At 34.3% G+C, this 14,600-nt stretch overlaps 1 protein-coding gene across 1 annotated transcript in view; it reads right to left on the reverse strand.

Annotated features, from left to right (window-relative positions):
* Positions 1-759: 759 nt before the first annotated feature.
* KHDRBS2 (KH RNA binding domain containing, signal transduction associated 2) overlaps positions 760-14,600 on the reverse strand; it is a 542,738-nt gene continuing 528,897 nt past the window's right edge. The window contains exon 9 of the mRNA XM_054569540.1: positions 760-857. Coding sequence (XP_054425515.1) covers positions 760-857 — 98 coding nt within the window. The remainder of the gene's footprint in view (positions 858-14,600) is intronic.

Raw genomic sequence — 14,600 nt, forward strand, 5'->3', positions numbered from 1 at the left:
ATAAAGCAGACATTTAAAGCTAGAAAACAAGTAATTCCAAATTTAGTTTTTACAAAAGTTTTCAGCTTTATTGACAAATTATGGCAAACATATTTGACAAATTGTGGTTTCCTATTTAGAGAAGCTTACACATGGAACTTTATGTGTGGTTTTTTTTCTTTTTTAACAAATACAGGTTAAAACACTGAACAAATTCAGTTAGCTACATACATACAGTAGCTGCTTGTTTTCAACCCCATTAAAACAGCATTTAAAATTAAATTTACAAACTTAATATCAAACATCTTCATCTAACTAACAGATATTAAAAGACAAGTTAAAACATCTTATCTACAACTTTATTATCAGCTAGTTCAAAAATCATATTACAGTCTTTTAGCAACCCTAAACAATGTTTTTGCTAGTTGATTGAGACTCAAAAATCTGTTAACAGATTCATGCTTTTTCTTAAAAAAAGAAAAAAGGAAAAAGAAAAAAAAAGATTACACACAACAATGAAAAACAACCAAGAGAATATCATCCTACTGAATGGTTTATAGACAATGCTTGCCAGTGTCTCTTTTAGTCCGTTTTGTAAAATACTAGTGTCAATGTCACGCCAACAGTATAGGGGAAATACAAGAACTATATGGGAATAATCATGAGAAGTTATCCCTAGAATAGGAAAAAAAAAGGACTATTACTTGTCTTGTTGCTGTTTTTGTGGAGACCACAGGCTATGAACTGTCTTTGAGGAGAGGTCACGGGTGAGGAGGACCTTCAATATCTACCATAGGGGTGCTCCCTGTATCCCCCTCTGGCTGACCTTGGCGGTGGTGCCTTCAGGCTGGAGCGGGTCGTGGCCCATTCTTCTGGTGCTATGAATGAGAGAAAGACAATAACATTCACGTGGCTGCAGAGTTATCAAAAATAATCATTCAAGACACAAGAGTCAACCCAAGAAAGGAGGATAAAGGGTCTCAACACCGACAGCTCAAGCCTTACTTTATGGTCCATGTGCTGAGATAATCCAAGTACATATATATAAATGCAGCCACTTGGACTTCAACTTGCAAGGCATTTTTTGTTTTCAAGAAGACAAAATGAAGTTCTTGGATAACTCACATTCATTATGTTAAGTTTCTATACCGTAAAATAGCAAGAGGAGTATCAGTGTAAACCACTCCATATTTAATCCTTTCTGTGGACTCCTAAAAGAAATTGGGTGTAGAAAACCATTACCATTTGTGCCCTTATAAATACAATAAAAGTAAATTTAAAAATATAAAAAAAGAAAGAAAACCAGTGGTTCTTGGGCCTTTATTAATGAGAATCTCCTGGGAATATTAAAATGAAACAGAACCAAAAATGATTAATACCTCAGAGGCATAAATTTCTAGCCTTTTGGTTGTCTATCCCTAACCAAATGACTAGAAAACTCTATCAGGAGGGACTTAAGATTTAGTATTTTTCAAATGATCTTCTAGATAATTTTCCTGGAGTCCCTGGTTGAGATTCATTGTTCAAAACTGTTCTAGACAAAGATAGTAAGAAATAAGCAGGGTATGGAGTAAATTTTAAGAAGCAAAATCAGTGGAAAAAAATCTGTTTTTTAAAGTAAAGAAGTTGGAAAATAAAGAGGTTATTAGGGTTATTAGTACTCTAGGAAAACTCCTCATTTACCCGTTAATCAAACTTTAGTAACCTTACTGTTTTGGAACCTAGCCAAAACATAAAGAACAAGCAAGCAAGCTTTTAAGTATTGTGGAAAATGGCCTTTGTAAAGTTTATCCTCCCAGAGGAGGAATACAGCCCTCTGCCAACAGGCCAAGGGCTTAATAATGGGTTTGTGGTGACTTATGTGATTCTAGAAACTAGGTTATCCGGGTCTTCAAACAAAATCCAGTTCTTGAGTAGAGAACAGATTTCATGCGTGAGACTATGATAGGAGGAAGTATGGACATAAGAAAAGGGATTACTTAAGAGACACATTGATATTGATAGCTGATGTAAAAGGTGGTAGTAATGACTATATCAACTGGAAAATCACTGAAGACTGAGGCCATCTGATGTAGGCTATGTGCCCCCGGACAGTTCAAGTACAACTAAGAATATCTCTAGCAAAAACATTAAGAAAAATATAACTTGCACTCTGTATACTATAGGGCAAGAAACAATGATCTACAACACAGAAAAACAATCAAAAGTTTATCAATGTAGAAATAAATAGCATTTGAATCATTAAACATTTCAACATGTTTCAATGTATAATAGGGCATAGAATAGAAGTGAGAGCCTAAGTAACTGTAAGAATTGCTACCCCTACTCAGAATACAGACTTACTTGGACCTGGCAATCTATGGCCTATGAGCCAGCTCTGGTCGGCTGCCTATGTTTTTATAAATAAAGTTTTACTGAAAACAGACATGATGGTTTACTAACCTTTGGTCTCTGGCTGCCTTCACTCTACAAAGGCAGAGCTGAGATATTGTGACACAGATCATACTGCCCGCAAACCTAAATTCATTATCCTCTGCGCTTTTACAGTGAAGGTGTACAGGCCCTGCTCTGGATCCCATTGTCTTTTTGGTGGGAGATTGCGGGTGTTGGTCCTTCCGAAGTGATCTCTTGAGAAAAGAATTTAGCCCAAGCTGCCTGCTTTTCTCAAAGGAGACATTTCAGAGAAGAATTTTATGTATGCACTTGATTGGAATTAAATAAAACTGTCTTTGATGCACTATAATGGAAAATGAATTTTGCTCACAAGTTTGAAAGTGCTTCCTGAACTTTATGTCATATAAATTTTATACATTGTCTATGAATAATCAAGAATGTGTCAATGTCCTTGTCCTTCAGTGTTAAAATCTACCCCACTTTATTATAGTTTTTGACAAAGGGAATGTACGACTTTTGGCTTCATTTGTTCTAGAGTATTAGAGGTTGCAGGGTTGCAGTCTAAGGGGTTTTAGTCTATGAGATAACATAGGTTTCAAGTTTTCCCAGGGTATGGAAGCTCTGGATCCTTTCTCAGATGCTCCATGTTCCTGGTAGCTTCTGCAAAGTAGGGAAACAACCTTGAGCAGAGTGACAACAATATAGGCCACGTCTACCCCTAGATTTGTCAGAACCCCTAGATTTGGCATAATCCTGGGGACTTGCTGCTGAACACATGTTTAAAATGAACTCATTGACTTGGCTCTAATTGACTTTACCAGACAGCTAATTGATGAACTGAAAGCTTACATTTCTTAACTGTTGGTCAACATTAAAATAAGCAGTGTCACGGTTCAATGCTATATATTTTCTCAAGTGCTTTGAGAAAATGCAATGCCTCGTAGGGATTGAATGCAATGAAAGATTGCATGAATGAATGATTAACTCTAGGAACTATGAGGCAGAAAGAGCTTCCGATAACAACCTTGAAAACAGTAACAACTGAGCTAAGAAATTCAACATTAACTATAAAAGCTCTAGACCTAGAAACCTTAGATATTTCTAAGAGAGTTGAAGTTGGACTTCTTATTCAAGAGGTTTAGTTAGCTATGTACCAAAAAATATTCACTACTAGATTCAATGAAATAATCACAGTGGAACCCCATTACAAAAAGGTATAAAAACATGTTTCATTGTGCAAAAATGTGCTCTCTATTGTTCTCTGTGTGTATGCAAATTAATACTATGCTCTTTCCTCCTTGAAAAAGCTAGGAAAAGGGGAAAACTATTAGTCTACCATAACTGTAATCAGAAAGTCAGCCAAAATGAATTTCTACACAGACAAAGCGAGTTTCAGATTTTCTAAGATTTCTTACCTTTAATAGAGGAAATCAAGGATTTAGTTCATTTAATTCAGATCTTGAGTCCATTGTTTACATGTTCTCAATGATAAAAGTAAGTTGAGTTTAGGAAAATATTATTTCTATTTGTGTCAGATTTCCTTGGTCTATATTTTTCCTAATATCATAGTGTTTATATATAGTATAGTCATACATATCAACATATGGTAATACGAGCAAGCTTGTCTCAGTGAATTTTATGTATGATCTTTAATCTGCACTGAATTTTTTTTTGTCATCATACTGTATGTCATGAAAACTTATGTGGTCAGCCAGCCCCCTCATTGCTCACCAAAAACCCTTAGATTTTCTCATTATACTCTATAAGTATCAGAGATGGAAGTGATTCTTAGAAATCTAAAGGCTTTTTAATTTGAATCTACATGGAAGCTTACATATGGAAAAAACCCAAACAAAGGAAGCAATAAATTGTTATAAGGTCCTCATAATGGGAATTCTTTGAAATTTGAAGTTATAAAGGCCCAGGAATGTGCTTAGACTATATCTGTGTCCTTGAGACTCTCCTATTAAGCAGACAAGGTAGATTTAAAATGTTTGAGAGCATGCAGACGTTGTAGTCCTGGCCAATTGTGTCTGTTCCCATGAGGTATTCTAGGATGTTATTTAAAAAAAAAATCATGCAGGCAAAGACATTTAGAGATATTCTTTCTTTGTCCTTCTGAAAAATGATAAAGGAAGGAAGGTGCTCTTAATGTCAGGATCACCGTCATGTGAGAAGCACTAGCTAGACTCTGCATGTAAATTGAGCAAATAAATAAGTTATTACTTAGAGAAGGTAAAAAATAACTGTCTGCCAAGTTGAAATTACTGGAATGGTTTACAGAATTGTGGAACTGCAAATAGCAAATGAGGATAGGGAAACAGAGCTTAGGTGATTTGATCAAATTCCCACCAATTCTAGACTTCCTAATTTGGATTTTAATGTGCCATTTGTATACAAAATAAGAAGGAAAGGGGGCAAATAAAACATTTAGAACGTAAGCTTTGTCATTTTTAATTCTTTACTAAAGACCTCCTATGCCAGTTATTGTACTTAGCCCTGCATATGAGGGTACTTTAGAAAGCCTTAAGGAGATCACAGGACAAAACTAACATGATATGTTATAGATTACAACACAATTATAATTGATATTTGAAGAAAATGCTAGGGATAGCCTAAAGAAGGGTGCTGCTAACTTCCATCATTCGGCTGAAGTTGGGCTGAACTCTAGCATTTATTCGTCTCAAAGAAGTAATTTTCTGAACAAACATGTAGCATAACTGAGAATTCAGACACTGTTTAACCTATTTAAGAGAATTCATTTTCTTTAGAGAATTTCTTGTATTAATTACTTTTTAATCATCTGGCTTGGTTTCTTAAACTGAATTCTAAGAACTATGAAGGAAGTAGGCTTTTAAGGTGACAGATACGAAGTAAGAACACCATAAATAATTGTAAGGCACATATAAAGTAAATGATATCACTAACTAAAATCAATTTTACAAAATAAGTAAAACAGCACTCTTCTTTAGAAATACATTGCTAGCAATTAGGTCATAGTGTTGCACATATTTGAAGTATATCAATATGTCTTTTAAAGCTTACTCCACCTCTAGTTTTATAACTCACACTGATTTTTTTTTACCCAGTTGAGTCAAATTTTACAGAATGACATAGAGTGCATCTTCATTACATGCTAATAAGCATCATCAGGAACATCTTACTTTGATAAAGAGGTGTAAATTACCCAGGTAACTCTTCTGGTGCATTAAATGTTACTCTAGTGACTTTAGAAGCTTCTGCACTCAAGCAGGCACTCTGCTATCAGTAGAATCAGGACTGTTAAGTGGTGTGCATTTCTCAAAGTGCTCACATTCCTGCCATGGGACCAGCTACTTTGGGGAGCATTCAGAGTAGGAAAGAAAAATCTGGATGGTTTTTAAAGTTGCAAAACAGTATCCTCTGATCATTCCAGAGATACTATAAATGTTGAGGTTAGTAGGGGGGAAAATGAAGCATAGGAACAAGAAGCCAACTTAGGAAAAGTTGGCACTACGTAAGTACCTGGAAAGTACACTTTTAAATGTTTCTTTTTCTGAAAATAGGTTTAAAATGCCACCTTCTGAATGAATTAACTCTAAAGATTAGTTCAGACAGGATGTAGGGATCATGCACATATTTGAGGGCACAGTTCTTAGGTTCACACTTTGCTAGATATACGCAACTAGTTGTTTATATTTCTGAGATCTGAAGAAGTGTCTCAAAAAATTTTTTTAAACAAACTACAGCAAAGGAGTATGGCTCATGCTATTTATTTTTGGTGCACTATAAAGAAATATGCAAAAACCCCAACTAAGGTAGGACACTGAAGTTAATGTATATTACTACAGGATTTGAGTGCTTTGGTTTGCCAGTCATTTTAAGAGCATTACAACAAGGCTGATGAGAATGTATGCTGGCTCTAAGCCATTAAGACCAGTTTTTTGGTCTCAGTTAAGTTTCTGATCTTTCCGAGGAATATCATTCTACTTAAAAGCATCTTTCAAATATACACTTACATGTTGTTTTATGGCTATTTATTCCCATAATTAAATGGGAAAATGTTAGATATTTTATTGTTGTTGTTGTGACTCATATAGTAATATCCATTTTCCTTATATAATTAACAATATCCTATTTAAAAATAAAAATGAAGATATTACCATCGCATCTTCTATGGCTGAAGCTTAGTTAGACATTTTATGTATATTATTAGCAAATACAATTTTCCTATAAGATAGGTGCCAATGTTGCCTTTCTTTTTAGGATGAGGCTACCATAACTCAGAATTTTTATCTCTGATAGTCTCACCATCTTTCCACTATACCCTCCATCTAAAAAAATTCCTTGCCCTGGCTGATGTGGCTCAGTGGATTGAGTGCCGCCCTGCAAACAAAAAGGCCACTGGTTCGATTCCCAATCAGGGCACATGCCTGGGTTGCGGGCCAGGCCCCTAGCTGGGGGTACACAAGAGGCTACCACACACTGATGCTTCTTTTCCTCTCTACCTCCTGTCCCCTCTCTCTAAAAATAAATAAATAAATAAAATCTTTTCATAAATAAATAAAAGAATTCTTGACTGATACATGCTTTTCCTTCCCTTTCTTTCCTATAAAGCAGGATTTAATTTTATTTCATTCTCCTTGGGTTATATAAAAATCGGTGATTCCAACAACAAACAATTAGTTTGCTAAATGAGTGAGATTGTAGCTTTAATTTTGTTAACAAGAATATGGGCTGCATAAACTAAATTTGTTGAAGTGCAAATCTAGGTGCTTATTTACCCAAAGTAGATAGTAGGGTTATCTGCTCTGCTCTGAGCATTTAAAAACATTAATGACTCAGCCATTTCATCCACATAATTTGTGCGGCCACTATTTATAATTGTTGAGTTTATTGTTTTAAGATACAAATGGCAAAAAGGAAAAATACTGAAGAAGAAATATATGACTAGCATCTGTTTTCACAGGTGAACATAGTGGATTACATGCTAAGGAAGAGTTAACTTTAGTGCACCATCATTTATGGGAAGCTTTTATACTTCCAAATTTTTAACCAGGTATTTCCTGTTAGAGAAAAGTAACACTTGGGATAACCCACTTGAAGAATAACAAAGGGCTGGACATTTTGAAACACTCTATAGTCAACTAAGAAGCTTACGATGCACTGACAGACACCTGGTAATCATTTATTCAAAAAATTAATTATATTTCAATATTTTACATTTTTTTACCCATAAAAGAAGCCCCAGATGGGCCTGTCACTTTGAATGGGAGTCCTAAGAGTCTTGCCCCCAAGGCTGCATTTGAATTCTGACTCTGCTTTTTTGTTGTTGAAAGACCCATTATGCAAGTCTCTTAATCTATATGCTGATGACACGTTTTAATTGTCACAAAACATTCTGAGCTTCTGGCCTGTGGGATATCTCCTCAGGTGTCTCAAGTCAATTTTTTCCGAAACTAATCTTTTTCTCCATATTACCTAATAATCTTCCTAAGTTTCCCATTAAGCGAATGATGCTACTACCATTAGCTATCCAGTTACCAACCAAAAACTCTTCTCATCTTAATGATCTCTCTTTTTGCCCAATGGATCTAAGCAATAACCAAACTTTCTCTTTTCTTCCTTAATATATATTTAATCCATCTATTTTCCATCCTCATTAACCCTATTTCACTGAAAGCCATTATCATAGTTGTCCAGAAAGCTAGTTACATAGTCACATTTTGTGTCTTTCCATAATTTTATCCATGCTATAATATACATATATAATAAATCCATAGTATATATTATAATTAATATTATATGTGATTTATATATGTATTTCCTACTCTGTGTGTGTGTGTGTAGGTATATACTTACACTCTACTCTCCTTCACCCTCTAGCCAGAGGTACTTTACCAAGTCCTATTGATTAGGTCTATTCAATTGATCTTATAGCACATTCAAGATCAAACCCAAATTCCTTAGCAAGGAATTCCATGCTAGGTCTAACTTTCTTTGACTCCTTATTTCATCCTAGACAATTGAAGTTGATGAATTTGGGTCTGAAAATACAAGGAGTGTTGTTGGTAAAGTTAAGATTTTAAAATAAATTTCTTTAAAGGAAAGTCTTCTTATTTTTGCAAAGAAATAGACTCAGAGCCAACTAGGAGAAGGAACTAGGAGACAAATCCATTTAAGGTTTTAAGTAAAACATACCCAAACTTTGTATACCCATTACATTTTGGCAAATGAATGACTTCATTTTACTTAATATATTGAGAAAAGTAATTATGATTTCCTTAACGATTAGTAAAGGTTTATGTTAGCTTTTAGGATTGCTTATTTTGATTTATCTTAAGAAGGATAATGATGATTTCTGGTAGGGATCTTACACAGCAGAGATGGGCTGGATCTCTTGGGGGGCTTTTTAAGAAGAGCCTCTCTTGCTACTGGTGAATTTGTCCTAAATACCAAAATTATCATCTAAAGCAGACAGATCCATTTAATCTTAAGAGAAGTTTTTAGGTAAAATCCTGAACTGGCTTTTAATGGTAGAGTTTTCCATTGTCCACCATGAACTATTAAACAAATATATAACAACTAACTCTGAAGTCCAGACTTCACATAAATAACAAATATAAATGTTTAAAATGTGGTACATATTGAAAATACGAATGGGTAAATTTAGGAAGACAGTTGATAAATATACAAGTAATCTATAATAAGGAAAATTATAAAAATTTTGGAGGACAATATCCTGAAATACACCTGTGGACTAACTAATTGGTGCTTGATATTTCTCTTTTAACTTTAATTTGAGTCAATGTAATGTGGGTCTGTGGCCATGGCTGGATTTTTTTAACCCAGAAATTAAATCCAGTTTCTTTTTTCAGTTTTCGTATCGAAATCCTAGGGCTATTTTTTTAAAACCCATCTTCATCTTTGTACTTATTCTTATTTCATGCCACCAAGTTTACTTCATGTATATACCTAATTCTCAGATCATTGTGTGGTCTTACAATTTTATCTCTGGTGTTAGGTTTAGGTTGTTTGAATTACTGCTGTTTTTGATGGTGAACTCCAAGAGAGTTAAAAATGCCCAGCAAACTTGAGGCTGCACCAAGAATAGTTTTCCAAGTAGTTTAGCTTTAAATGGGTGATTTTTATAAGCTTCTATGATCCCAAGTGAGGCTACCATGATTTGGAATGGTAAGAATCACTGTAAGTCAAATGCAGTATAATTAGTATAAGACCCCTTCCCCTTGCTGGTGGTGGTGTTTTAAAATTGTTTATTTGGTTTTAGTCCTTACCCTACACATCTTAAAGATGATCATATTTAGGAATAATTTGACTCTCTTTGTACCATTTAATTTCTAATTACCATCTATTAATGCCTGACAAATTACATATGTAAAATTTAAACTTATACTTTATTATTTATTTTGCTGTATATCTTGTAGCTGTCCAATAACATAGGCTAGTGGTTCTCAAATTTTTAAATAAACATGTATGTATCATCTTACTTTGGAATGAAGATCCCCTCTAAGTAAAAAGGAGATAAAGATGCCAGCTAGACAAAGGATTTCTAAAATGGAAGGTATAGAAAAAATATATAGTGAATAATAATTGGACATGATATAGAACCTTGTCTGGCTTGAATTTTAAAAATACTTTTAATATTGTTAAATAAAATCCTGAATCAATCAAAAGTTTGCAGAGTTCAGCCATAGACTTTTTTGAAGTATACTTAAGAACTTTATGAGAAATAATGAAAGGAAGAATAAGAATGTTGATATAAAATAATAATTCTCTTCTCAAAGAATTTCAATAATGTAATTCAGTGGAGAAGGTAGGCTTGGTGACATAGCTTCACAGATGAAGAGACTGAATTTATAGTTATTTGATTGTCTTATTCCCCTGAATCCCTTATTTCTATATTTGAGAACAAAAATAAGCCCAGTGTATCCACAGACCAAGACTAACTTATGGGTGTTAGAAAAAAATCAGGCTTTAAGCTCAGCAAAATGTTCAACTGGCTGTTTAACCAGCTTTAATTCTCTGGGATTTAGCCCCAGATGGGGCAACTGTCTGCTTTCCCATGTGAGTGCTCTTTATCTTACTACCTGTGCTGCAAAAACCAAGGCTAGCCTTTGTCCCTGATTACTGTGAGGTGACTTCTAAACCTTGAATTTCTTGGAGCAACAGGATCCGTAGTGTATCCCTCTGAGCACACCCAATTGTTATACTAAGGGGATGTCTGAGGATGGGGGCTAGTCGTGCCAAAAAGACCAATCATGATACTAGGGGGATTGGGATTTGACCATGTGATATCAGCCCAGCCTGGGGAAGGGAAGAGGCTGGAGACTGAGATGATTCAGTCAAGCATGCCTACAGGATGAAACCATAAAAACACTGAGAACACTAAGGTTTAAATAAGTTTCCCTGGTGGCAATATGTTGAGTGCTGTTACACATCAGGATGTCAGGAGAATAATGCAGCCCTAAAGATTTTGAGAGCTTCATGATTAAGACTCTCCCAGACCTTGCCTTTTGTGTGTCTCCCTTTGCCTTGTTCTGCTTTCTAACCTTTTGCTATGATGAAACTGTGATTTTAAGTATAGCACTTTACTTACGTATGTGGGTTGTTCTGGTAAATTATCAAACTTGATGGGATAGTACAAACCACCAAATTTCTGGCCAGCTGGTTAGAAGAAAGGGTGGCCTGAGGTCTCATAAACTTGTGACTGGTTGTGACGTGAGGGCAGTTTTGTGCAGAACTGTGTCCTTAACTTATGAAACACTCCTTCACCCAGCCTGTTTTATTTGCTTTCCCCAATCTTCTCAGCAGCCTGAGTCTTAGCTCTTCGCCATGACTGGACCTATCTCCCACAGTACCTGCCTGGTATCTGCTCCTGAACACAGCTGAGTATGAGAGGCCTTCTCCGGAGATCTTTCTGCACAATTGCTAGGCTCCAGGGAGACTGACTTACCTAGTCTACGTTCTGTTTTTATTTTTGTTCTTCCCGGCATATCTTGTCACCAACTAAGCTATATGTTTGACAAGGTACCAATATGTTTAAATCATTTGTTCAATACAAAAAGACATTGATTTAAACCATCAATAATTATAATTACATTTTCAACTGGCATTGTTTTTATCAATTCCTATTGAGTCATTCAATAAACTATGACATATTTGATAAATGAAGTATTTTACACATATTTTGGAAAAAAGTGTACCTTTTTTAAATCCATGACCTCTTTTAATACACACAAAATCTTCCCAAACTCTGGAAACTATGTATAGATCTCCTAAGATGGCGTAACTCCTGAATATACACTTTCATAGCTGGTGTATTTCCACATAGGCAAGAAAAATGTTTTCTTAGTTTTATATTTTGCATTCTGTACTTTGTGTTTTAAAAATAGTTCCTTTTTCAACATTCTAACTATAAATCTATACCATATTGAATATACTTTTTGTGTATTCTTTGTTCACACCAAGATTCTGACAATAGATCTCTCAACTCTCCCCTCCTCCTCAGTTAAAATGATTGTACCATTAACTCAGCAGAAAAAAAAGTGATAAAAAAAACCCTTCCTAAGCCTAGTTTTCTTGTTTCAAAAAGAGAGTTGTTAGATGCACATGGGCTATAATTTTTTGTGGACCTTCTATCTGTTGGGTAAATTTTAGACAAAATTAAATCTGGGATTTAACTGCTTAACACACAGTTGTTCAAAAAGAGATAAATTCTATTTCCATTAACTAAATATATAGGTTTTTTAAACACTTTATTTAATTATTTTTTATTGTTGTTCAAGTACAGTTGTCTCCATATTCCTACCACCACTTTCCCCCACGCCATCCACTCCCTCCCTCAATCCTACCCCACTTTGGCTTTGTCCATGGGTCCTTTATACATGTTCCTTAATGAAATATAAAATGCCAGGTTTTATAACACAAGGTTTTCTTACAAAATACCTAATTTTCTAAAAGTAGTCTGCATATAACATATGTGTTGCCTCCAAGATAGCAAATGCCTGGCACAGCTTTGACCATTCATAGTAGATTCATAGTCTACTTTTCATCATGCACCCATGCATGTCTCTATCTAAACCTTACTCTCAATCTTATCTTGCAGTAGGACCACTCAGAAATCTTTAAAACTGATACTCAGTTCTTATTCTCGGAGATTATGATATAGTTGATCGGGGGTGGTAACTGACATTGGTAATTTTTTCAATACTCACTACGTGGTTCTAAAATGTGTAACTAAGGTAAAGAATCTCTGATTGAAATATTTAAAAAGTAGTTATAGTTTTGCCTAGAATTGCTAACTTTAGAAGTGCATAATCCAAAACATAATTGAAAATGTAAATACAGTTAAAATTAGCAATGTAGGCAGTGAAGTAGTGGCATATTGCTCTTTTTGATTGTTTCTTGCCTAGGCAACATAATCTTCATTTGTTATTAAGACAAGCTGGATTGGATATTCACCTAATGGCAACTTCTGAAATAGTAAGAAACAGAAAATTAAAATTTTTAAGTTAATTTTACAATGGAATTTTAAAGTACAATACCATTAGTCTTCCTTTCAGTTAAAAATAAAGTTCATAAATCTATATTAAAATTAAGTTGAATAAATCATGGTATTGTTCTCAGTAGCTTATCATGTAACAACTTCAATACTTATAAATTCAAATAAAAATAAATTGTCTGTATACATTAGTTTCTTAAATGACTATAAAATCTTGCCCATATTAAGAAAGCTCATCTTCATTTGTAAAATATATTTCCTTAAGTTTCCATTTCTATTGACTATTAAAAATAGACAGTCTTTGCTCTGGAATCACACGGCTGGCATGATAGCCACTTAGCTTCATTTTCCTTTGCTGTTTTACAGATTAATCAATGTAGGGCTTATTTTCACACTGGGAGAATAATCATTCCAGCTTCTCAACACAAAATTAATACATTCATGTTCTGCAATTGACTTGAACTGAAGCACTCAAATGTCTTAAAATACGGCACAAAAATTCTTTTGCTTTCATTGACTTAAAGACAGTTTATTAATATTATCCTCCTTGGTTCCACACAGCTGTCATCTAAAATGCCACTAAAGAATGGATGCATAATTAGCACTTCAGTTCATACATTAAATACATTTTAATAAACAGCTCTTTTCTCTGAGAAGAAAATATTGCTGTCCATTCTTAGCTGTCAGTCTTGAAGAGAATTTAGAGGGTGTTTCTTACATGAAGCATTGCTTAGTCAAGCTGATCTATGTAGTGTACTTAAAATTATTTCTTATTGAATTATGTCCTAATTAGACTTATCCAAAACCATTGTAATGACTGGTAAATTAGGAAATATTTTTAAAATGCAGAAACTGATTTGAAATGCCTGTAAGTCAAATACTTAGATTCCAAAAATAAACTCAAGTTGTCAGGAATTTAATATTTAAGTGTCAATTAAATAATAATTTAACACCAATGAAATATTTAATAAATATTAACACATTAAAATTAATACTATAATAAATAATATTGTACTTTGTCCTGTTATTATTTAAATATTTAAAAATTTATATTAATATTGCTATAAGAAAAATAGTTAATATTTAATACTACATTTCTGCAAACACCTTGAACAATTTAATTGCTATGAAGCCCAAAAGGATACATGATTTTATTGGAAATCAGCATATTTGTTACTTTGATATGCATTATAGGCCCCAAAGAGACAAATACAATTTCATCTGGTGATGCACACACACAAAATATAGGATGATTCAGAATGAGTGGCGCATGAAAGACTGCATTTTTACTTCTGGTGGTTTATTTAAGATCATTTCTGAAGGAATTCTGAATGAAAGATGCCATCAGTGAGTCTTTTGAAAGCAGGACACAATCATCCCAGAGAGCAGTCTTCTTCCCTTCCCACCACGTTGGTTTGCCCCACTGTTCTTTCCACCGACCAGAGCAAGAGAGGAGGGAGTCTGAGTCAAGTGGCCTGACCCTCCTCACATACTGTCTGAGTTTGCAGTGTTGCCAGGAAACAGAATTGGGGCTACTTATTTTATAAAAATACAGATATCCCACTGAGATTTAATATCTGTACCCATTATACAGCCAAAATATAAGAGAGAAATTACTAATTTGACATAGAAGTGAACAAATAAGTGGAGATGCATGATTTAAATTTTGGAGTAAACGTTAATTGATTTACAAGACTATGCACAGTTTATTGCAGACAAATTATGA

Source organism: Pteronotus mesoamericanus, unplaced genomic scaffold (genome assembly GCF_021234165.1).
Source record: "Pteronotus mesoamericanus isolate MK-2021 breed Mesoamerican mustached bat unplaced genomic scaffold, CSHL_Meso_final contig_20, whole genome shotgun sequence".
Classification (NCBI taxonomy): Eukaryota; Metazoa; Chordata; class Mammalia; order Chiroptera; family Mormoopidae; genus Pteronotus; species Pteronotus mesoamericanus.